At 36.0% G+C, this 23958-nt stretch overlaps 1 protein-coding gene across 2 annotated transcripts in view; it reads left to right on the forward strand.

Annotated features, from left to right (window-relative positions):
- The window catches only part of MTMR2 (myotubularin related protein 2), a 118824-nt gene that overhangs the window by 51694 nt on the left and 43172 nt on the right, over positions 1-23958 (forward strand). For both annotated transcript variants that reach the window (XM_040630977.1, XM_040630978.1), the window contains 5 exons: positions 13961-14036; positions 17459-17553; positions 17709-17819; positions 20725-20826; positions 21945-22028. In XM_040630977.1, coding sequence (XP_040486911.1) covers positions 13961-14036; positions 17459-17553; positions 17709-17819; positions 20725-20826; positions 21945-22028 — 468 coding nt within the window. The remainder of the gene's footprint in view (positions 1-13960; positions 14037-17458; positions 17554-17708; positions 17820-20724; positions 20827-21944; positions 22029-23958) is intronic.

Consider the following 23958-nt stretch of genomic DNA (forward strand, 5'->3'; position numbering starts at 1 on the left):
ATAATATTGACTGTATTCAATTGATAGTAAGGAGATAAGGAATAGTATATGTGCCTAAATGTTATTTAATTAGGTGGAATACTAACATGATGTGAATTCTGGAGAAGACAAGAAGTGTTTCAGACTTCAAGACTGAGCATAATGAAAGTGCTGCTGATATAATTTCTGTTACAACCCACACATGATTCCATATAGTCATCTTTATATATACAGAAAAGGCACATAATGAAAGATATTTGACAAAATTCAACATCTCTTTCAGATTTTTAGAACTTTTTAGTTAGAAAGGAATAGGTAAATACTTATGTAAGCATCTTACTTAATAGTACAATATTGAAACAGTAGAAGTATTCCCATTAAAGAACAAGATAAGCTTGCCTACTATCATGCCTGTGTTATTTGGCATTGTTTATAAGTACTGTCCGATGCAATTAGATAAGAGAAATATACGGTAGGCATATTATTGAAAAGGAAGAGGGAAAATAAGTATATTTTTACCTGGGAATCAAGAAAATCAAATGAATATTATTAAAAACAAAAGACTTTAATTAGATGACTGGTTATAAAAAGGAGCTTGGAAGTCATCACTCTGTTGTAACAAAAAGCAGAACAAGTTGAAAGTCAACAACTCTTAGATCCATCAAAGAACTGAGGTCAAAGCGCAAATGGCTGCCCTCCAAATTGGACAGAAAGGTAGAGCAGAAACCCTCAAGCAGAGAACTTCTCAGGAACCAGAATGTGGTATCAAAACAGGAACTGTAATTGATGAATTGCTGGAAGCTCAGTGTGGACAAGTCTGAGAGTTAATAACTCCAGGAGACCCCACATCTAGGAGGTCTTCATACTTTTGTGAGTTTTACCAACAAAACCCTACCAGGTTTCCCCACAGAAGATGAGAAAAATCTTTTTTGCTTTCTGGCAGAGGGAAGGGAAAAAGACCCAGTTTGAAATATCTCCAAAACATTATCTTCTTTTTGGTAAGGCCTACTCCCAAGAGAAACTGTCTTACTAGCCTTTCTGCCTGGTTTTGTCACAGCCTACCTGACCTGGGAGTAGGGAAATACCCAATTCTAGCCTCCTCTAGTCTTCTACCTGGGGGATGAGAAGTAGAAAATACAAACTCCAGTACCATCTAGGCATCCTGTCTCACCTTGGGGGCGGAGATGAAAAAGCACTTGTGAGTGTTACAGCCCAGGGGCATAAGCTCCTTAAAAGACTGAGGACTATAGGATTTAGTCATAGGACTATACAGCACTTCTCCTCCCACCTCCACACCTCACCACCACATCACTAAAGTCCTGCTTATTTCAGTTCTTTTTACCTAGTACATCATGTCCAACTTTCAACAAAAAAAATTACAAGGCATACTAAAAGCCAAGTTGGATATGTAAAAATCAATAGCTTCCTATTATGAAAATACTTTTAAGTATTTTAACTATACTTATATACTTAAGTATATATACTTAAGGGAGAGAAAGATCATATTTATAATAACAAAAATATAAAATATTCAAGAGTAAACTTAAGATATATGCAGAAATTTTATGAAGAAACTTTAAAACTCTGCTGAATAATATAAAAGGACGCTTAAATAAGACATACCTAGGTTTGATAGAAATGCTCAATATTGTTCAGATTTTAATTCTTGCTTATTCTGTAAATAATATGGTTAAAACTTGACAAGTTGATGCTAAAATTTGTAATGACAAAAGTCTGGAAACAATAGAAATGTTTTTTTGGGGGGTGATTATATGTTTATAATTGAATACTGTGCAGTCTTTGGAAAGAAGAGGTGGATCTCCACGTGTGGATATGAAAATATGTTCAAGATAGTTAAAAAAAAAATAAAGAATTAAACAGTGTGTAAATTCCCATTTGTTGGGAATTGTGGGGGGAGGAGTAAAAGAAATTGTGGATACACAAACAGGTAGTATTACTTAGAGGCAGGTAGAATGGAAACAAAGAGAGATGTTTGGACGCTCTTTGAACAATTCCAAGTAAAAATTGATCATGGACATGTACTAGAATAATGAAATAATGCAAAGTAAAGGACAGATTTGAAAACCTATATATGTGGATGTAATGTGTTAAAACTGCCTGAATGTTGCAGATTAGGGGGAAGGAGGAGTCAAAGATGATGGCCCCCGATTTCAAACCTGGTGACAATTTTTAGTTCGCTTTTTTCTGACTGCCCCTCCTTTGTACACTTCACTGTTCCTTTCTCCTCAGCCAGAAGAGGTGACCTTAATGTGTCCTTCAGCCCTTGCTTACTCCCTAACTCCCTTCTTTCTTCCTTATGCTCTTTTTTTTTTTTCCCCTCATAGCTTCAGCTGTTATTTCTTTATGGATGACTTCTGCCTCTTACCCCTGCTCCGGATCTCTTTCTCAGCCTCCTATCCCCATGTCAGTTGCTGGCTATACAGTTGCACTAGAATGCTGTCGTGTCATGTCATGATCGTAATCTTAGTACAGTTATACAGTTCAAGTTCAGCTGCTGTTGCAAGGTATATGTCACCTAGGAAAAGTTGCTGAACTTCTGTAAGGGTCAGTTACCCCCTTTATAAATGGGAATAGCACTATTACTACTTCTCTTTCAGGGATATTATAAGCACTAAACGAATAATGATCTTCTAAAAGCAGTGCATTAACTAGGCCAGTTCATGATGATGTTTTCCTTGGTGTGGGGTGGAATGAAAGTAATTGAGATAATATGTCATCTGTCTACCTATCTACTTCTATTTCGTTTTTGACAGATATTCTGTTATGAGCCATCTTTTATCAAGGAAGGACTGTTCTGTATCATAAGAGTATATCTTCCGATTTTAATTCAGTACTACTTTGTTACTCAAACAAGAGTATATCTTCCGAACTTTTCGGTTTTAAAGATATTTTTTTTCAGTTATAAAACGATGTTGCTCATAGATAGTAGTCGTGGTTATTTTAATGTTCTCAGTTATTAGAAAATAAAAAGCCTGCAGCCCTACGTTCCGCCTCCCCCCATGGTTTCTCCTATTACATCTTGTATTAGTGTGGTGCATTTGTTATAATTGAGCTAATACAGATACATTATTATTAATTAAAACCCATAGTTTACATAAGGGTTCACTCTTTGTGTTTTGTGGGTTTTGACAAACATATAATGACATGTTTCCGCCATTACTGTATCATGCATAGTAGTTTCGCTGCCCTAAAAATCCTCTGTGCTCTGCCTATTTGTCTCTCCCCTCCTTTCACTGAACCCCTGGCAACCACTCATCTGTGTACAGTCTACATATATTTGCCTTTTCCAGAATGTCGTATAGTTGGAATCATCTAATACATAGCCAGATTGGCTTCTTTCACTTAACGGTATGCCTTTAAGTTTCCTCCCTTTCTTTTTTTTTTCTGTCTTGAAAACTCATTTCTTTTTACTCCTGAATAATATTCCTTTGTGGAGATGTACCGCAGTTTGTTTATCCATTCATTGTCTAAAAGACTTGGTTGCTTCCAAGTTTTCACAGTTAAGAACAGCTTGCATTTAAAATTATTTAAGATTCAAATTTGAAAGATTTTTTTGATTTTAGGTGTATTCATTCCTTGGGCTGCTGTAACAGAGTGCTGTGAGCTGAGTGGCTTAGAACACAGGAGTTTATTCTCTCACAGTTCCAGAGTGTGATATTGTGATATAATAAAACATATGTATTTTGGTCTTCATCCTCAGCTCCTGGACAGAGCTCCTAAAACCTTTGTAATTTACTAAGTGATAAGAACTGTAGGAGGATCTGTTGATATAATATTTGGTTTTGGTTTCTGGCTCCTGAAACAGTTCCAGAGTGATAAAAGTGAAAGAAACATCTTTTGTTATAACACACACCTTTCAACCATACCTGAGTTTATGGTATTAAGGTGACGTTTGGAAAGCCTCTAAGGATGGGGGCATGGTTGTCAGGGGAACCACCCTTATGACTAGAGGTTTGGAACTTTCATCCCCACTCCCTTCCCTGGGAAAGGAAGAGGGGCTAGAGTTTGATTTAATCATTAATCGCCAATGAGTGAATCAGTCATGTCTGAGTAATGAAGCCTCCATAGAAACATCCTAACTGAAAGGGTTTGGAGAGCTTCTGGACTGGTGAATCCTTGGAGGTGCTGGTAGGGTGATGTGCCTGCCCAGAGAGGGCTCAGAAATTACATACACCTTCTTACCTTGCACCTTACCTTCCGGGCTCTTCCAGCTGGCTGTTTCTGAGTTGTATCCTTTATAATAAACAGGTAAATGTGGATAAAGTGTAGCCCTGAGTTTTGTGAGCCATTCTAGCAAATTATTGAACTTGGGAGTGGAGTCATGGGAACCTGACTTATGGATGGTTGGTCAGATGTATAGGTGACTATACATCTAGGACTTTAGATTGGTGCTTGAAGTGGAGGTCAGTCGTATGGTCTGAGAGCCCTTAGGATGTGGAGTTTGCATAACTTGTGAGTATTAGTGTAATAATTGAATTGTAGGACACCCAGCTGGTGTTCACTGAGAATTGAAGAATTGTTTCCTATGGAAAAACCCACCATGTTCTGTATCCAGAAGTGTTGAGAGTAGAGTATGGAAAAGTGTTTTTCTTTTAGGAGGTTAGAATCTGAAGTCAAAGTGGCAAGATTGGTCTATACTTTTCCACGAGCTGTTGGTGAAGTCCAATAATCCTTGGTGTTCTTTGGCTCATAGAGCCATCACTTCAATCTGTGCCTCTGTCTTCACGTGGCATTCTCCCTGTATCTCTGGCAGTTATATCAGGTTGGGGGCTATCTGACTCCAGTATGTCCTCATCTTAACTAGTTACATCTGCAGTGACCCTATTTCCAAATTAGATCATATTCCCAGATACTGTCAGTCAGGACTTCAACCTATCTTTTTTGGGGGGGAGGAAGGCACAATCCAACTCACAGCATGAGTGATGCTTTCCAGACTGTTCGTCTTTAGATACTTACTCTTTTTTATTGTTGAATCATTGATGGTGATGTAATGTTATCCAACCTTTGGTGGTGGTGGTTTCAACTGAAAACCAACTTGTCCTTGGCAGTGTTATAATAAAAAAGGGCTTCCCTGTGCTCAAATTTGTACTTTCAAATATATAACCAATAAGATTTATCCCAGATGCCAGTTTGTGGTTCCACCCTGTTCAGATTTTTGTTTGTATGGTTCATTTGCCTATTTTGTGGTTTGTCAGTCAAGTAGTATAAAAAGTAAAGTAAAATAGATGTTAACAGTTTTGTTTTGTGTTTTTTTTTTTACTAGAATTATCCAATGAAGAATGAGTACTTAATTTTTTCCTTCACAGTTTTTAGTATATAAAGAAACTGTGGAGGAAAATTTGTAACTTCTGAAGACTCATTTTTCCCTTTCAAATGATTATAATGTAGTGTTTTGCAGATTTCCAAAGTATTCTTTCCTGTTTTTATATCATCTGATATTCCAAGTGAAAACTCACCCATAAACTTGCTCACATTGAGATAATCATTTATAGACAGGGTTTCTGAATTTCCTTTATAGTAATTTCCTGATTGGAGAGAAAGGAACAGAGGGGGAGAGAAAGGGAGGTAGCTTAAAGTCACATGGAAAGTTACTGAGCAGTTTGAAAATTGTTTGATTAAGAGGGTGTGAAAGAAAATGGGGAACATTTTCATTGGGGAGAGAGCAAAACTGAATTATGTTTTAGGAGTAAATGAATTATAAATTTCAGTCTGTATTGCAGGTTTTTTTTTTTTTTAACCAGTAAGATTTTAATATGATGGATAGAGTTTTTTTTGACAATAAGACAAGGATTAAATATTGTATAAAATGCTACCAAAGAGTAGACCTTATATCATCTTATGTACTCATACAGCCATTGTTCCCGAGGCAGGCAGGGATCTCATGTATCTGTATCACACACATTTTATGTATTCCAGGGAACTTCTCTCCTCCTCTCATATCTGAGTGTCCTATGACTTTTTCTACACTAAAGATATTTCCATGTTAATGCAGAAAGATGTAAGGAATCAGTCTGGGTTTGTTGTCTTCATTCTTCAGACCCCACTTTCGGAAGTTAGGCCGTGGTGTTTTTGAGTTGTCCTCTTGTTTTGTTGAATCTGTATTTCTTCTTTATTGCTGGAATATCTGAAATGCAATTCTTCTGAAATAAAAATCATAAAGCATTACTCAAATAATTGCTTGTGTTTGTTTCATAAGCTTAGGATCAAATCTGATCACTTCTTCCAACAAGTATCAAATATTCCTCTTTATTTCTACTACCTCAGAGTAATCCAGGATTTTGATATATGTCTCTTAGATTATTATAATTTGATCTTTATCATATTTAGTTTTGTATACCTCCTTAACAATGTCATTTACCTATCAGAGGCTTCCAATGATTTTCCTTTACATGACCATTCAAGTTTAAAATCCTTACTCCTACCCCCCCACCTTATATTTTATTATAAAATTTTCCAAATACACTATTGAGTTGGAGTTTTTTTTATATATTTTAGATTTTAACCCCATATCGGATTTGCAAATATTTTGTCCCATTCAGGTAGGTTGCCTTTTCATTTTGTTGCTGGTTTCCTTTGCTGTGCAGAACCTTTTTAATTTGGTATAGTTCCACGTGTTTATTTTTGCTTTTATTGCCTTTGCTTTTGGTGTCACATCCAAAAAACCATTGCCAAGACTGATGCCAAGGAGCTTACCGTGTTTTCATCTAGGAGTTTTATGGTTTCAGGTGTTAGGTTCAAATCCTTAATCTATTTTGAGTTGATTTTTGTGTATGGTATAAGATAGGGGTCTTTTGCACATAGCTGTCCAGTTTTCCCAGTACTATTTTTTGAGGAGACTATCCTTTCTCCATTGTATATTCTTGGCAACTTAGTTGTAATTAATTGACCATATATATGTGGGTTTATTTTTGAGCTGTGTATGCCACTTATCTTCGTGTCTGTTTTTATGCCAGTACCATACTGTTTTGATTACTATGGCTTTGTAATGTATTTTGAAATCAAGATGTGTGATCCCTCTAGCTTTGTTCTTTTTCAAAATCTCTTCGGCTACTTGAGATCTTTTGCGGTTCCATGTAAATGTTAGGATTTTTTTTTGTTCTATTTCTGTGAAAAGTGTCATTGGGATTTTGACAGAGATTGCATTGAACATTTATGTTTTTAATGCCACAGTTTACCTCTTTTTTATATTGTGTATTCATGAAGAAATTATACTGGCTACAGTTATTTTTAATATTCTTTTTCTTTAACCTTTATAATATAGTAAAGTGTTTAGCATACCATCCCATTACAGGATCAGTTTTCTGAATCTGACAATATATTAACCTTCACCAGTGAGATGTATATTTTCAAATGTTTTTATGTTTCTGTTAGTATTTTTTTCATTTCAGTTTGAAGAACTCCTTTCAGCATTTTTTGCAAGGCAGACCTAGTGGTGACAAACTCCCTCAGCATTTGTTTTTCTGGGAAAGTCTTTATTGCTTCTTCAATCCTGTCCTTCAAGCCTATCCTTCTGAAGGATACCTTTGCTGGATAAAAGATTCATGGCTAGCAGTTTTTTTCCTTTCAGTACTTTGAATATATCATTGTTGGGTTTGGTACTTGGGATGTCGAGGGTTTCTGTAGCTCTGAGGAGGGCATCTTGGGGTGAGGTTTTCCCGGTGACTCATGGGTGGGCTTCCTATTGGAGTACAGAACAGAGAACTGCATGCATCCCTTTCATGCCCTCTGAAATTCTTATCTGTCTCTTTCCGGAACTCCTCCTTTCTTCCTGTTGTGGAGCTCTTGTTTTAATACATTGGGTGCTGTGGAAGAGCGATGGGTTTCTTTAGCTGGGCCCTGACTAACTGATCTCCCTTTCCCCCATGGGAGGGGTCCCCAACCTGCTTTTTCTCAGAGCTGTGGAACCTTGTGGGGAGGGGTGATGTTGGCAAAGCTCATCTTACCCACTCTCATGTGTCCAGACTTCTTTTTTTCTTCCTTCCAGTGGAGTGCTGGAACTTCTCCTCTAGAAACCTGGACTTCTGTATAGGCTTTCTCATCCATGGGGATCTGCCCAAGTTGGTGTTTTCTAGGTGTTATAGCCAAGAAGGTTTGGAGTCCATTCACAGGCTCCTGCTGTTTCCATAGCCCGTACCAGGTTCTGTCTGCCTGTTACCTGTTGCACAAGTGGGTGAGGCTCCTCCTGGGCCCCTTGATTCCAGAGCTCCCGTGGAGGCACTTTTGTTCATGGGTAGGTGCCAAATTTTAGATGTGAAGGGGCAACAAAAATGAGGGCCATCTTAGGGTGCCATGATGTTGACATCACTCTTCTTGCTGCTTTCCTCAGAATAGTAAGATGCTTGCTATTTTGTACCTAAATTTTCAGGGGTGAGAGAGATTTATGACATGCAGTCTCAGATATTAATCCCTGTCTATTTTAGAGCAGAGGAAAAAAGCACCATGTGATTAGGCCACTGTGGAAAGAGACAGTAAAAACTTACCTTGATGCTACTAAGTGGATGATAAATATTTTTTACATTTTTTAAGTGTTTTTACATTTTAATAGCACCTTGCAAAGCCCTGTATGATGCAACTGTCTCATTTCATATTCACAAACCTGTAAGATAGATCTTGATAATATGAACGATGAAACTAAGATTCAGAGAGGTTAGTATGGGTGGCAGTAAATGGATTTTATTTTGGGGGGGCAGGAAGGTAGTTAAGATGTAAAACTTAAGTCTTTGCTATACATCACAAATTTCTTATACATAAGTTTTTATTTTGATTTCCCTTTTCAGCTTAATTATTGCCTCAGGTAATTTTTTTTCTTTTTTAAAAGCAGGACATGTGGGTTATATTTTTGGTAACTTAGCATATCTGACAGTAACTTCCTTTTGCCATCAAACATGTCAGAGAGGTCACACCATTTTCTTTCAAAGATCTGGTAACATTTTGTTACTGTTTTCTACAATGTAGTTTTACAGATAAATTGAAGCTGGCTTGATCTTGCTTTTGTATGCAACTTCCCCTAGACCTCTCTCTTTTGGCCTATATTCTCATAGGTTGTCTTTTAATTCTTACATTTCAAAAAAAAACTTGCTATGATTCACCTAGATATATCTCTGTTCATTGATTTTTTGGGGGGAGAAGGGGCAGAGGAAGAGGGAGAGAGAGAATCTTAAACAGGCTCCACACTTAGCCCGATGTGCGGCTCGATCTCACAATCCTGAGATCATAACCTGAGCTGAAATCAGTTGAGTCAGATAACAGACTGAGCCCCCTAGGTGCTCCTCTGTTCATTGATCTTTTTTTTTTTTTAAGATTGATTGATTGATTTATCAGAGAGAAAGAGAGAAACTGTGAGTGTGAGCACGAACAGGGGGAAATGCAGGCAGAGAGAGAAGCAGGCTCCCCAGTGTGGAAGGACCCTGATGTGGGGCTCGATCCCAGGAACCTGGGATCATGACCTGAGCTGAGGGCAGATGCTTAATTGACTGAGCCACCCAGGCATCCCTGTTCATTGATTTTTAGGTGGAACATGGCAAACTATTTTGATCAACAAACTTAGAAAATCTTTATTCATTTCAAAAGCATGTTCTTCAGTTGTATCTTGGATTATTGCTCCTATTCTGTTTTGATTTTTTTCTTTCAGGAAATAGAATTCTTTTATTGGTTCTTTTTTTTAATTTAATTTTTATTTTTTTTATTTTTCTTAATTTTTAAAAATAATCTTTATTTTGTTATATTAGTCACCATACAGTACATCCCCAGTTTTTGATGTAATGTTCCATGATTCATTATTTGCATATAACACCCAGTGCACCACGCAATATGTGTCCTCCTTAATACCCATCACCGGCCTTTCCCAATCCCCCACCCCCCTCCCCTCTGAAGCCCTCAGTTTTATTGGTTCTTTATTATCTTCCTTCATGGCTTTTATCTCTGTTTTTTCCTACAAATTCTTAGAGCAGTTTTCATGTTTGCCCTCAACATAAATGCTGTTTTCTGAATAACCAATTCAGTTCTTTATTATTTCCAACACAGATTTTGTCACTACATTTTAAAATTTTGCAATCATTCTTTATCTTACTCATTTTTCTTAGTCTCACTGTCTCTTTCCTTATGACTTTCTGTTTTTGCTTCTTAGGGAATATGGTTGATTTCCTTTTGGGTATACCAAATAGCTTATAAATGTTTCTACTAATGCCTATAGAGAATTCTATTCAGAAGACTGCTTTTTTGTTGAGCCTCAGGCTGATACCTCCTTTTCCTTTTCCAATAATTTTTTTTTTGTAGGCCCTGTTTTTTCTCTTCTATATAAGGATAGATTTGTTCATAGTCAGTGTTTGCCAACAAAGGATCTGGATTGCCCTTGGCCCTGCTCCATTCACTCTTTTGAGTTCCTTTTTCTATCTTCAGCTCTAAAGTGAGTTGTTTATGTATATCCTCTAGTCTATGCCTATTGTTAAAAGTCTGCCATCTGGGGCAGCTTTTCTGGGCAAATATGGTATCTTGACTGGCTTCTCTTCATTGCCTTGCTCTCCAACATTCTGGTCAGAGCAAGTATAAGAGAGCCCATGGCTCTCAACATGCACGACTTGCATGAGTCTCCCTGTCTCTTTTCTCACTTAATAAAGATTTACTTAGGAAGTTATGCCTCCTGAACCACCATGTGTTTGTGCCAGAACTGCCTTCCTATCTATTCATGTATATAACACACATTTTCTGGGCTTTGCAGTTTTTTTCTGAGCGTAGAAATATAGAAAGACAGTAAGTCCTAGGGAACAACACTGTAGCAGCTACAAGGATGTATACCTGTGCAGTGTAGGAACTCCTGCGGCTTTGTAAGGGGCATAATCTTTGTATTTCCAAGTCAGGTGGTAGATGACAGGCAAAGGATAAAGCATTTTATTTTATTTATTTTTAAAAGATTTTATTTATTTGAGAGAGAGAGTGTGTGTGCACGAGCAGGGAGAGGGGCAGAGAGAGACGGAGACTCCCGCTGAGCAGGGATTCCCAATGTGGGACTCAGTCCCAGAACCGCGGGATCATGACTTGAGCCGAAGGCAGACGCCTAACTGACTGAGCCACCTAGGCGTCCCAGGATAAAGCATTTTAGATGATCTTTCACATGTGTAACATGTTTGATTTTTGTTCTTTGTGTACTGTGTTAGTTGTTATTTGTATCTTTCAATCTAATTCTGTTGTTTTCGTAATTAGTAGAAATTCTTAACCAGATTCTAGTCATCAGTTGTTAGTCTGAATTTTTATTATTGTGATCAATAGAAAACACTTATTAAGTATATATTATATGTCAACACTGGTATAAATGCTTTAAATGTATTAACTCATTTGACACTTTTATGGGGCAGTATGATTATTATCATTGTATAGAGGCATAAAGAAGTTGAGCACTCTACCCAAGAGCACTTAGCATGTGGCACAGTCAGGATTTGAACCCAGGGAAAGTCTATATATTTGCGTGTTTCAAGTTTATATTCTGTTTTCTGCATCTGCATAGGCTCATTCTTTCTCCCTCTCTCCCTCCCTCCTCCTGCTCTCTTTCTTTCTTCTATGACTTCATAAAAGGCTGTATCATGAACTGGCAACTGGATGCCATTCAAAAATATAACCTTTTATGAGTTTTAGAATGGGAAATATAAAAAATTATGTGTGTATGTTTTAGTTCTTTAGGTATTGCATTAAGGTTACTTTATGAAACAAATAATTAAACTTTCAAAAGTATGATATAATTTGTTTAGATTGCAAGTTTATTAAACAGAATTAATTTGGTGTCTGTAGTTTTCAGTTTATTGGCCTTAGGTGAACATTGGGCTGTGGCAATAATGTCTAACTGTTTTGTCTAATCCTCCCTAAGCACCTAACTTAAAGTAAGGAATGACTTAATTATCAAGAAGAATTAGATTCATTAGATTAGTACTGCTCAAAATGGGTACCACTAGAAATATGACTGTTGAACACTTGAAATGTGGCTGGTCTAGATTGAGATGTGCTGTAAGTAGAAAATACACTCTAGATTTCAAAGGCATAGTATGAATAAAAGAATATAAAATACTCATTAATACTTTAAAAATACTAATTATATGTTGAAATGACAATATTTTTTATTTATTGGATTAAGTAAAATCTATTAGAATGAATTTTGCCTGTTCCTTTTTACTGTTTTAATGTGACTACTAGAAAATTAAAAATTACATATATGGCTTGTGTTCTATTTCTGTTCGGTATTGTGAAGTATGTAAGATATGATACCTCTTCTCTCAGAGTCTGGTAGCAAGAAAACAGATAAGCAGAGTGGTGTGGTCAGTGCTAGATAGGAGCTCATGCAGAAGAGACCTCTAACCGAATTTGAGGGCCTGCAGAAGTTGACCTTTAAAGCAGCAATAGTTTTTTTCTTCCTTTTTACCTTCCTTTGAAGACTCTAAGTCTACTTTTTGGACTGAAGGAAATAAGAGTCAGAAGCTACTTAAAAAAGTAAGCATCTTTTTTTTAGTGGTATTGGTTCTCAGTCTAATGAAAGGCATCAAGGTTGAAGGAGAAGGCCTGAGTCTGCACAGAGACCACTGCTCCAACCTCCCCCAGAACTGGCTTAGACAACCAATTTGATGCTGCTGTCCTTTGCTAAGTATGGAATACAGGTCAATTTGCGATCTATTGAGTTCAGGGTGTCTGGGGGACATCTGGTTGGGGAGAAACATTAGCAGTTGGATGAATGGAACCTAGAGTCCAAGAAAACTCTCGGCTGGCAGGATAGATTAAAGTTAGGTGAAGTCATAGATAAGGTATGAGATATCAGGAAGCGAATAACGTGAGATACGGACAAACCTCTGTGGAACAGGGAAGGTTGAAGAAAGGGAATTAAAGGTCATTGAAAAAGAATAGTCAGAGGAGGAAGAGTTTAACAGGACAGTATGCTTTCAAGAAGCAGGCAAGTATAGGTAGTGTCAAATGTCATTAAGAGAGAAAAATAAAGACTGAGAAATATTCGTTATCTTTAATAATGAGGAGGTGATTGGGAAGAAAGTGGGTTCCCTGGAAGGATTGGGTTGGGTGGCAAAGCCAGATTGCAGAATGTTGAGGAAATAATGGGAGCTAAAAAATTGGAGACGATGAAGATTATTGTTTGGTAGTGAAAGAGGCAGAGGTGGGGAGGCTCATGGTACCCAAGGGGATGTATTTATATTTAGCATATGACAGCATGTGTGCGTGCGTGTGTGTGTGTGTGTGTGTGTGTGTTCGTGTGCACATTGTAAATCCATTATACAGCCATGTTTCTGTATCTGTATATTCTTGGAATACAGTGTAGCGTCCACAGTGTAACGTCCTTTGTAAGGTAACTATTCAGTAACAGTTGTTGATCATGATTTTAATCTATTTAATATCTCTTTTTCAACAAGATACTTTATCACCATCATTTCCAAATTCTCTAAACATTAAATCTACATAAGAGCTTGATTTTATCTGGGTTTAAATGCACTAGGGCCCCTGAACATGGCTTAATGGAAAGAACATGGACTTTAAACTATAATTTATACCTACTAAACTATACTATACAGTCCACTAAACTATAGTTTATACGTAGATTCTGACTTGTTAGCTGTGTGATCTCGAACAAGTTAATTGTCGCTCCTGACCTGTTTTTCTTCATTTAGGAACTGAGGATAATAACACCTACCCTTTACAGGGCTGTCGTGGGATTCACTGAGAAAACATGTCAAGTGTTTTGTACAGTACCCTACTTAAAGTAGGCACTCAGTAAATGCTGGGTAGAAAAACAGCAACTTCACAAGTTGGACATGCCAACACCACAGTTTCTATAATTTGATTTAAAGTAGTATTTGTGATATAATGTTATAACTTTAAATAAGAGCAAGCATGCTCAATTGAAATTGGAGTGAAAAAGTAGCCTTTGAATAAAACATGTTTCTTTTCTTGCTCCCTCCTCCCCTTTCCAATCCAGGTCCTGAGGGAATCTAACAAATTAGCAGAAATGGAAGAACCACCCTTGCTTCCAGGAGAAAATATTAAAGACATGGGTCTGTAATGGTATTTTTTGTTGAATTTCCTTCTCCTTTCTGAGTGCACAGACTATTCAGTACTCTCAGTGTATAGAGAACAGGTTCACTGTCCAAGATACCTCCTGTCTGGCAGCACTCATTACTGCCACCCTTCCCAACATTTGGTGGGTCCTGTATGCCTAGATCCACTACACCTGCTGGTTATGTTTGTAGTTGGACTATAGGGAAACATGCAAATTGAATTATATTCTGCTTCTTCTCTGGTTTGCTTTACATTCATTGAAAGTAGGGGGCTTTTTTTTTTTTTTTAAACTTGCTGAATTTTCAAAAGAATATTTCATTAATTTGAATGACTGCAGTAAGATATTGGTTTGCCTAGATAAAACATTGGATTGTCACTTTGTATGAGTAATTTTTCTTATAACACATTCTTTCTTTCTGTTTATTTTTTCTACTCTGAATAAACTTGCGTCAGTTTTTGAATAAAGATATTTCATCTCCATTGCAAAGCAAGGTGTTTGCATCTAGGTGCTTTTCTTTTGCAGCCCAAAGAACTAAGCATTAACTTATTGTATGGACTAGAAACAAGCATTTAAGATTTTTTTTTGTCCTCATGCTTTTACTTTATTAAATCTATGTGGTAATCTACAAAATACCATAGATTTTAAGAAATAAAGTAGTGTGTTAGGAGAATAAATGGTTTCTTCGCCAAAGAAACACCACCTTTCATTTTATTGTTAATTTACAACATGTGGTAGAAGAGGAGCCAGGGAGGGAAATTGAGGAGTGAAGAGAGTGTGACATAGTAAGAACTAAAGAGAGCCAGACTGTACACTTAAACCTTTGTCCAGGTAGGTGCTTCACTTCTGCATGTCTGTATCTTGGATTCGGTGCTTCCTGTGCATTGAGGGCCATCTCACCATCTCTGCCCATCTAATGGATACCTGCCATTGGGGCACAACTTATATGCCTCTATTCCTTGAACCTTTTCTGATCCCACAGCCGAATGGACTTCCCCTTCATTGTATTACTTAGCATATGTTTTTCTGCCTCTCTTTCTGTACAGATTGCATGCTCTCGTTTATTACATTTGTTTGTATGTATTTTATATCCTTACAAATATGTATTTTCAAGGTTCATTTTAGTCTACCTCACAGAAAATATTATGGCTTCTTCCCCTGTGAACTCAGTGAAAATTTGAGAGGGTTAGTAAATCTAAGCTCTTTTGGTACCACTAGGCGGTATCAGTATTGCAAAATTTAGAGGAATACCTAGTATATTAAATATTCTGATTCAAAATAACCTATCTAGACTTGATTTTATGCAAAATTACTTTGAACATAAAGCGTAAGGCTAGAATAACCTAGATTATATTAATTCCTCTAAAAAAGACATTTAATTTTTAGTTGGTCTAATGTAAATCTGCAGTTTAGTTTTTTTAAAAGTTGGAGTAGTGTTAGGAACATCAACAACATACTAATTTAAGGAAGTAACAGTCTCAGAGTATTGTGGCCTGGGCATCTCAGAAGTAGAGATAGCCCCAGACTACAGTATTTCAACCTTTACACTTTAGAAGTCAGATGGTGCTATGTTAGTGGCTTAGCTTTGCATGACGTGATGGAAAGTGATTTGAATTTGTAATCAGAGGAACTGCTTTTAAGTCTTAATCTTTGCAGTTCCTGGTTCTGAAATATTAGGCTATTCGTTATACTTCTCTGAGCCCTGGTGTTCTCATCTAAAATTTATAGGTTTTATTATAGGTCTTATATACAAGGCTTGTTATGAAGGTTAAAGGAAGTACTCAGGTGAAAAATACTTTATAAACTTTGAAGTGCAAGGCCATCAGTGTTGGTTGTTACTACTGTCATTTACTCTGGTATGGCTCCCGGTCATAATCTCTTGTCTACTTGGTGCAAACCCTGCTAAGCATTAATTCTCCCTTCAGTGTGATTTAGCTGCCACCAGACTGAGAAGGAAGGATAAAGGGGGCAGAACAAATGATCAATGATAATAATAACATAGATATAAACCCTTATGTATGTATAGTACTTCCAATTTTGGAATCACTTTCATGAGTATTATCTCATGATTTTAGAATAAAAGGCAAGATGTAACAAAAACATGGGACGAAGGGGAACATATCTTGTGGCAGCATATAGAATAATGAGGTTGATTTTTCTTGTGTAAGTAAGAAAACTGGCTCTGGAAAGAATCCAGAAATGTTTTAGTAGCATTGAATAAAGCTTTTTCTACTTGAGGTAAAAATTTATAAGGGCAAGAAAGTATATGCAAGGGAAGTTTGTGTATCTTTCTATAATGATAGGTTTATTTAATTTTAAAAGTGTCCCTCTAAATGAAACATGCATTGAAAACAATGATTTAAAAAATGTAGCTCATACTTGAACATTCCTAAGGGAACTATTTTGAAGGTTAGAAATGTGTGTTATAAGATCAGTCTCATTTCAGATTCCATACAAAGTGTTCAGTCCTTCAAAGTGGTGAGTAAAAAGCAAAGTCAGGAAGTTGCAATACCTTATTAAATGTATTTTATGTCCCTACATTTTCCCAGAAGTCCTTTGGAAAGTTCTTAGCAGTTTGTTGCTCCTAGTTGTGCCTTACTTTCCGGAGCGATGAAGATATTTCTTTATTTGCTCATTTGCTGCTATAATGACATACCAGGGATTTATGACTATTTTAAGATATAAAAAAGTTTGTAGTGGGTATTATGAACTCTACCATATTAAATACTATTTTGAGCTAGTGGTAGCTGAGTTATACTGCTTAATTAATGAATGTTTTAAAAAGCATTATACTGTGCAGATTCATCATTTATCATTTAATAGAACAATGCTTGTGATTATTTCTCTATAAATTTTGACATCAGTTGCTTGGTCAGGAATATAATATCCTCTTATTTAATTATTACCTTTCTAAGAAATTATATTTCATATACATTGCATTTCTCCTACAGTATTTTCCCATTAGGAAATCAGTCAGGAGTTGCTGGTATTATGTATTTCAAATATATTTTTAGAGGAATGTTGACAAATTAGACCGACCAGAAGACAACCAGCAGATTGGTGAGGTGATCTAGAAACTAGATGACTGGTGACTGTGGCTTGCAACATTTGCAGTTGTTAACCACCATTACTACTACCCTTCCACCCACTACCCCAACTTCCACATGTATTTTATCCAGCAGGGATAGTGGCTAGCCTTGTCTCCTGTCTGAAGGTAGGGGTTATCTCTACCTCTTCAGTCCTTCCCAGATTTCTGCATGGTTAGAAGCCTGGATTTGGCTTCTGAGTTCTGTTGGAACACTGATTCTGTGATTTTTTTTTTTTTAAGCATAGATTAGAACAGCAATCAGAATTTTAGTAAATTTCACTTGTGAAAAGATGAGAGTGCAGTTTTTAATAATGGACTCTTTGCCTTTGCAGCCAAAGATGTGACTTATATATGTCCATTCACTGGTGCTGTACGAGGAACTCTGACTGTCACGAATTACAGGTTATATTTTAAAAGCATGGAACGGGTAAGACTTGTTTGATTAGATTTTTATATGTACATCTGTATGTTCTTTGCAGTTTTGTTCATTTCTGATCATCTTTAATTAAGGCATTTCTAATTAAGATAATTGTACAGTATCAATTGCTTAGTTTTAATTGTTTTTTTCTTTCCTTCCTTTAGGATCCCCCATTTGTTTTAGATGCCTCTCTTGGTGTGATAAGTAGAGTAGAAAAAATTGGTGGTGCTTCTAGTCGAGGTGAAAATTCTTATGGACTAGAAACTGTGTGTAAGGTAAATGGTTTATTTATGCAATTTTATTTGGTTTGAAAAGCTTTCAATTAAATAGAGCCTGGGTGTAGAAACTGGTTTCCAAACTGTCAAGTACATTTCATACTGGAATATCATCCTAGAAGACAACAACAACATTTAAGAGTAATAAAAGGTGATCTATCATGAATTAGGCTTAAATTCTTTTGGACCCAGTACACGGTACTTTGACATTGATTATTTCATAATGTTGAGCCTCGAAAAATCTGAAGTAGACAAGGTAGACATTATTACCTTTAATTTACAAATTAGAAACATAGGCTGAGTGGTTAAGGCATAGGACTTTGTAGTGGAAGAACTGGCTCAGGTACATTCATCATAACCTGTCTTTCCTATTTCTACTTCTCATAATTTTTCTGCTTCCTGAAACAATGGTGTGGAAAACTTGACATTATAAATCTTCCCTATTTTCTTACCTAACTCCTGTTCTTTTTTTTTTTTTTCCTCATGATCAGCTCTGTTTTATTTTCCTCCCCATATTTATCTTTGCCATGAATATTCTCTAACTCGGAGAATTTAACTGTTGTACCTTTTAAGAAAATTTTAATTCCAGTGTAGCTAATATACAGTGTTATATTAGTTTCAGGTGGACAATATAGTGATTCAGCAGTTCCATATGCTACTCAGTGCTCATCAAGATAAGTGTACTCTTAATCCCCTTCACCTATTTCACCCTCCCTGCCACCCATCTCCCCTCTGGTAACCATCGATTCTCTATAGTTAAGAGCCTGTTTCTTGGCTTGTCTCTTTTTTTTTTTTTCTTTGTTCATTTGTTTTGTTTCTTAAATTCCACATATGAGTGAAATCATATGGTATTTGTCTTTCTCTGGCTAGATTATTTCGCTTAGCATTATACTAACTCCATCCATGTCATTGCAAATGGCAAGATTTCATTCTTATGCCTGAGTAATACACCATTCTCTCTCTGTTTGTACATCATCTTCTTTATCCATTCATCTACTGATGGACACTTGGGCTGCTTCCCTAGTTTAGCTATTGCAAATAATGCTGCAGTAAACATAGGGATGCATGTATCTGTCTGAATTAGTGTTTTTGTGTTCTTTGGGTAAATACCCAGTAATGTGTTTACTGGATTGTAGGGTATTCTGTTATTAATTTTTTGAGGAACTTCCATACTGTTTTCCATAGTGGTTGCACCATTTTGCATTCCCACCAACAGTGCATGAGGGTTTCTTTTTCTCTACATCCTCACCAACACTTGTTGTTTCTTGAGTTTTTGATTTTAGCCATTCTGACAGGTGTAGGAGCTATCCCATTGTTTTGATGATGTTTAACTTGTATTCCTTAAGTGCATTGGTACTTGAATGAAACTTAGATTTTTACACTTTCATTATTCTGTTCAGTCATAGATATTTCATACCTGGTGCCACTTCAATAGGTCTCTCTTCTCATTATGGCCTAATTAACACCTGTGCACATTTCAGTTTTAGATCACCTTATTTTTTTTTTCCTGCTGTTCTGCCAGTGCCAAAAGTAAAAGCAGCAGCACGTGCATAACTTTCAAGTTACTTTCTTATGCTAATCTTAGAAGTCCTGTAAATCTAGTAATAAAGGTAATGACTAAGTAATTATTTTTATGCGTTTTCCTTCGTAGTCAGAAGGGCTCTAAGAGTATAAGAGCTGCCAACCATGTGTCGAGCACATTGTCTCCTGATCACTTTTCTGTAATCTAATAGTAAATAGAGCATAGAATATGAGAGGACATGAAAGAGGAAGATTTTGAAGTCTTGATGCTTTTAAATATAATTTTTTCCATGGAACAAGATCATTACTGACAAACCCAAACATTCGTAGGGGTACTTTTAGAGAACTTTGTGATTAACAGTGATTATGAATATCTCTACTAGTTGTAAAGATATTTACTGAGGAAAAAACAAGGTATCAGCTCAGGTTTCCGCACATGTTTGTTTTAAAATAAGGTAAAGCTAACGTCCTAGTTTTGGGTCAGCTTTGTAATAAAATGTCCTATTTGTTCATGTACTGCAGGTGCATTAGAGTGCAGTGTTCCTGTATTCAGTTTTACAGAATGGGGTATAATAAAGCTATTTTGAATTCTGCTTAGATTAAAACACTTAGATAAGATGGGTAGTCTTGAAATTATTCTTAATCCCCAAGTTTTTCTTGGTGCAGTTAAGATGTCAGTAAACCAGAGCATAAATATCTATATTGAGCCTGAGCATAGAAAATTGCTTGAGGACAAATAACAAAAGGGAGCCTGGGGCTTTAGAGCTGATCGTAGAGCCAGGATGATATCAACCAAACATTTGAGAGTTTATCTGCCGGGAGATGTTTGAAGAACTTGGACAAAGAGAGGAGGAAGAGATTTAAGCAGAGTTTGATTCTATCAGTCTAGTAGCAGGAAACTTAATGAAGATCCAATGAAAAGAAGGGATCATAAGTAGGAAAGTTATCACCAGGCATAATGGGAACAAAGACACTTACGAAATACAACAAGAGCTAATCAGGTTTTTTAATAGGGAAATTCATGACAAGAAATGGGCTTTCCCAGGGAAGTGACAAACAATGAGCTGTGTATCAGTCATGATAGTGAGCCTCAGATACAGTATCTCTGATCAGGTGATGTCTCCTTTACTGGCTTATCTTGAGTAAATAAGCAGAAATAAAATTTCTGTCCTCTGAATTTTGCCTTGTATTAGAGCGCCTTGTGGGTTTTTTTTATCTTTCAATAAGGCATTGTGATTTCCCTGCCTCCAGGAGCTGTTTTCTTATTTTTGTATCCCACATTCACAGATCTTAATATTTTACAAGATAGTTGCAAGTTACCTTATGTGTTCATTAAATAACAGATGAACAAGGATCGATAACTTGGATCCTAAATCTCTTCTAGGATATTCGGAATTTACGGTTTGCTCATAAACCTGAGGGGCGAACAAGAAGATCCATTTTTGAGAATCTAATGAAATATGCATTTCCTGTCTCTAATAACCTGGTAAGATGTTTTTATCTTTGAAAAATGTGTATTGTAATTTTTGATGTAGTGTAAAGAAACTTATTTAGGCTACCTAGAATCTGCATTTGTGATCCTACTTGCCATTAACCCACATGCATAATTTAGGTTTCATCTAATCTCTTGGAGCAGTTTCTCTTAGGTATGAAATGAGAAGCTGGACCAGCTGATTTCTGAGGTCCATTCCTGCTCGCTGACATTCTGTAATTATATGCTCTTTCTGCAGAGGGCGTTCCCACGATGAAAAGCTATCTGTGGTCTTCATTAGGATTTGAAATCTCCTTTTTACTTTTTTCTAAAGATTGTATTTATTTGAAATCTCCTTTTAAACTAGGAGCTGAGAGTTAAGTCTAGCAATTTTAGGAGGAAAGAGTGGGCAAATACTTAGCTGAGTTCCTGCTATCTGCTAGTAATGGTGCTCCCTCATTAATGTTATATAATCTAACTTCCACATTAGTCCTGTGGTGGTAAATAGTATTTATCCCTATTAGAGTTGTAACCAGGGGCAGGTAAGCAATTAACTCAAGGGCACAACTAGTAGAGAGTAAAATTTGTAATCAGTACTGGGTTTTTGACTCTTGTTTAAATGTTTTTCATCATAGTTGTTTCTGTCATTCTGTCTACATAAATGATAAATTAGATTTTCTTTTTTGGCATTGATCGCATGCCAAAAAATAATATGTTTATTCAGTATGTTTTAGAAAATGTAGCATTAACTTCAGCTGCTTAACTGCTGACATCTGTGATATTGAACTACTTAATTATATCAGAAGATGTCTTTCGTTCTGTAAACCCTTTGATTATTTAGAAGAAACCTAAACAGCTTATATCTGAAGGAAATATGGTGATTATGTTAGCATCTGATGCATTTTGGTGGTGGGCCTTTTTGCTTTTCTATGTATTTGAAAAATATGAAAAAACGATACGTTTTCAAAATTGTAAAACAAGAGCCAAAACAACAATATAGAAAAAGGACACCACTACAAAATATCCTTGCCGATAAGTAAATGAAAACTTTGGGTATGATAAGGATTCATTTCTGATTCATGCCCTCCTGGAATGTCTTTTTGTAGCTATTAACTCTTTTTACTGTTTTGTAGCCTGTTTTTGCTTTTGAATACAAAGAAGTATTTCCTGAAAATGGGTGGAAGCTATATGACTCTCTTTTAGAGTATAGAAGACAGGTATGTACTTTTGTTCTTTCAGCTTTAATATTCTGCATTATATTCATTAAAACAAAAAACTTAAGGGTAGAAGTATATAACTTTATATAGTTGTGTGGGTTTTGTTGTTGTTTAATGAAGGCTAATCCTGATTTCTTGTCTACCTTTCAGTTTCTTTAAACTGTTTTGAGACTATGTTAGTGATCTTTTATGAATCTTTACTTATCTAAGAGCTAACAAGTAAATCAGCTTATTAAAAAATGCTTAATAATGATAAAAATTAAATGGTAAATATATTTACATTTTACTATTCGTATATGCCATTCAACATTATTCACTCACCTTTTTCTCTCTTGGATATCCTATAATATAATTCTGAAAATATTTCATAGTTTATATAAAAATTTCATTCTGCTTATAACTTAGCTCCCCGTGAAATTTTGGAAGTTTTAGGTCTTCATAGAGGACACACTTATACATAAAATATTAACAAATCAAATCTGATAGTATACAATAGAGATAATACATCATGACTAAGGTGGGTTGGTTTACTATGAGAAAACTTATCAGTGTGATTTACCACAGTAAGAGATGAAAGCAGAATTCAGCCTGGAAATCTGTGTGACAGTCTGTCATCCCCCCTATTCTCTCTCAGTACACCACTTGCCAGAGCCCTTTACTGAATATTTAAACTCTGCCTAAAATAGTCTTTAACTTTCTGCATGTTCACTCTGCTTTCTTGAGAATTTAAGTTCAGACACATTGGTTGTTTCTTTGCTAATCATTAGATTTGAGATCCAGATTATTCTAGAATTCAGATACGAAAATGAGCTGTGATTTTTGAATTTAGATTTCAAACACTGCGTTTGAATTACAGAGCTTCTAATTTACTTAAGTTTGTTTCACAAAGCAAGGAAAAGTAAAATCCACCACTGGAGAACTAAAGATACCAAATGGTTTGAAGTATCGTTTGTTGCTCAATAGCATGTGGCCAGTAAAATTGAAAATTGCTTATTCAGTTATGAAGCCATCAGCTTGGCAAAGTATGAAGCAGAATGCGCAATAAGTGGATCAACTAAAAATTAAGAGTCTACAAGTAACTTTGCAAGATTTTTGCTAATTCAAAAAGCCAATGTCAGATTTAGGTGGGAAAGTAATCAGAAAGTCCAACAAATGTCCTGAGAATTGTCAAAATGTGAAATATTATCTCGGAATCTGGGCAAGAACTGCCATCAACATAGAACTTTGGAAAGCAGGTGAGATAACTGTGTCCACAGAAAAGAAATAAGTTATTATGGAAAAGAGAATATAAATCAAAGAGTAAATAAACAACTATACCCCTACAGAAGGAGAATTACGAGATTAGGAAATGTGGCTGTCAGACTAGAGCACTGAACTCTACATGAAATGATACAGATGCTTTGTGATCTTTGACTTACTAGATGAAGTTTTGACTTTTTTTCCTGCAGAGCTAGACACTGTCTCTGAGGCAACTAAGCTCAGGGGTTGATTTTGATGTATATTAAGTTTATTATAGAAGAAAATGAAGGTAATCTTTTAATATAAACCTTAAGACCAAAGATAACACATCAGAGTATTCTTTTTGTTCTTTTCAATTAAAAAAATTAAAAGTGGTAACACTTGCACTCTGTATAAAATTCAGAAGTTGAATTTGAATTGAATTTGAATTGAAAGGTAGGTCTCCCTCCTGGGACAACCTTGTCCCCCAGCCAGCCCAGTTCTTCTCTCTTTAGGAAATAATGTTGCTGGTTATCTGTGTATGCTTTCAGAGATTTTATGCCTTCTTTTTCATTTAATGTATTTTGGAGGATACATACTGTCTCAGAACATACAGATCTGCCTATTTTTTTCTTTTAAGTTGAAGTATAATTCACATACCATAAAACGTACCACTTTAAAATACAGTGTACTGCCTTTTAACATATGCACA

The sequence above is a fragment of the Ursus maritimus genome, unplaced genomic scaffold (genome assembly GCF_017311325.1).
Source record: "Ursus maritimus isolate PB19 unplaced genomic scaffold, ASM1731132v1 scaffold_16, whole genome shotgun sequence".
Taxonomy (NCBI): domain Eukaryota; kingdom Metazoa; phylum Chordata; class Mammalia; order Carnivora; family Ursidae; genus Ursus; species Ursus maritimus.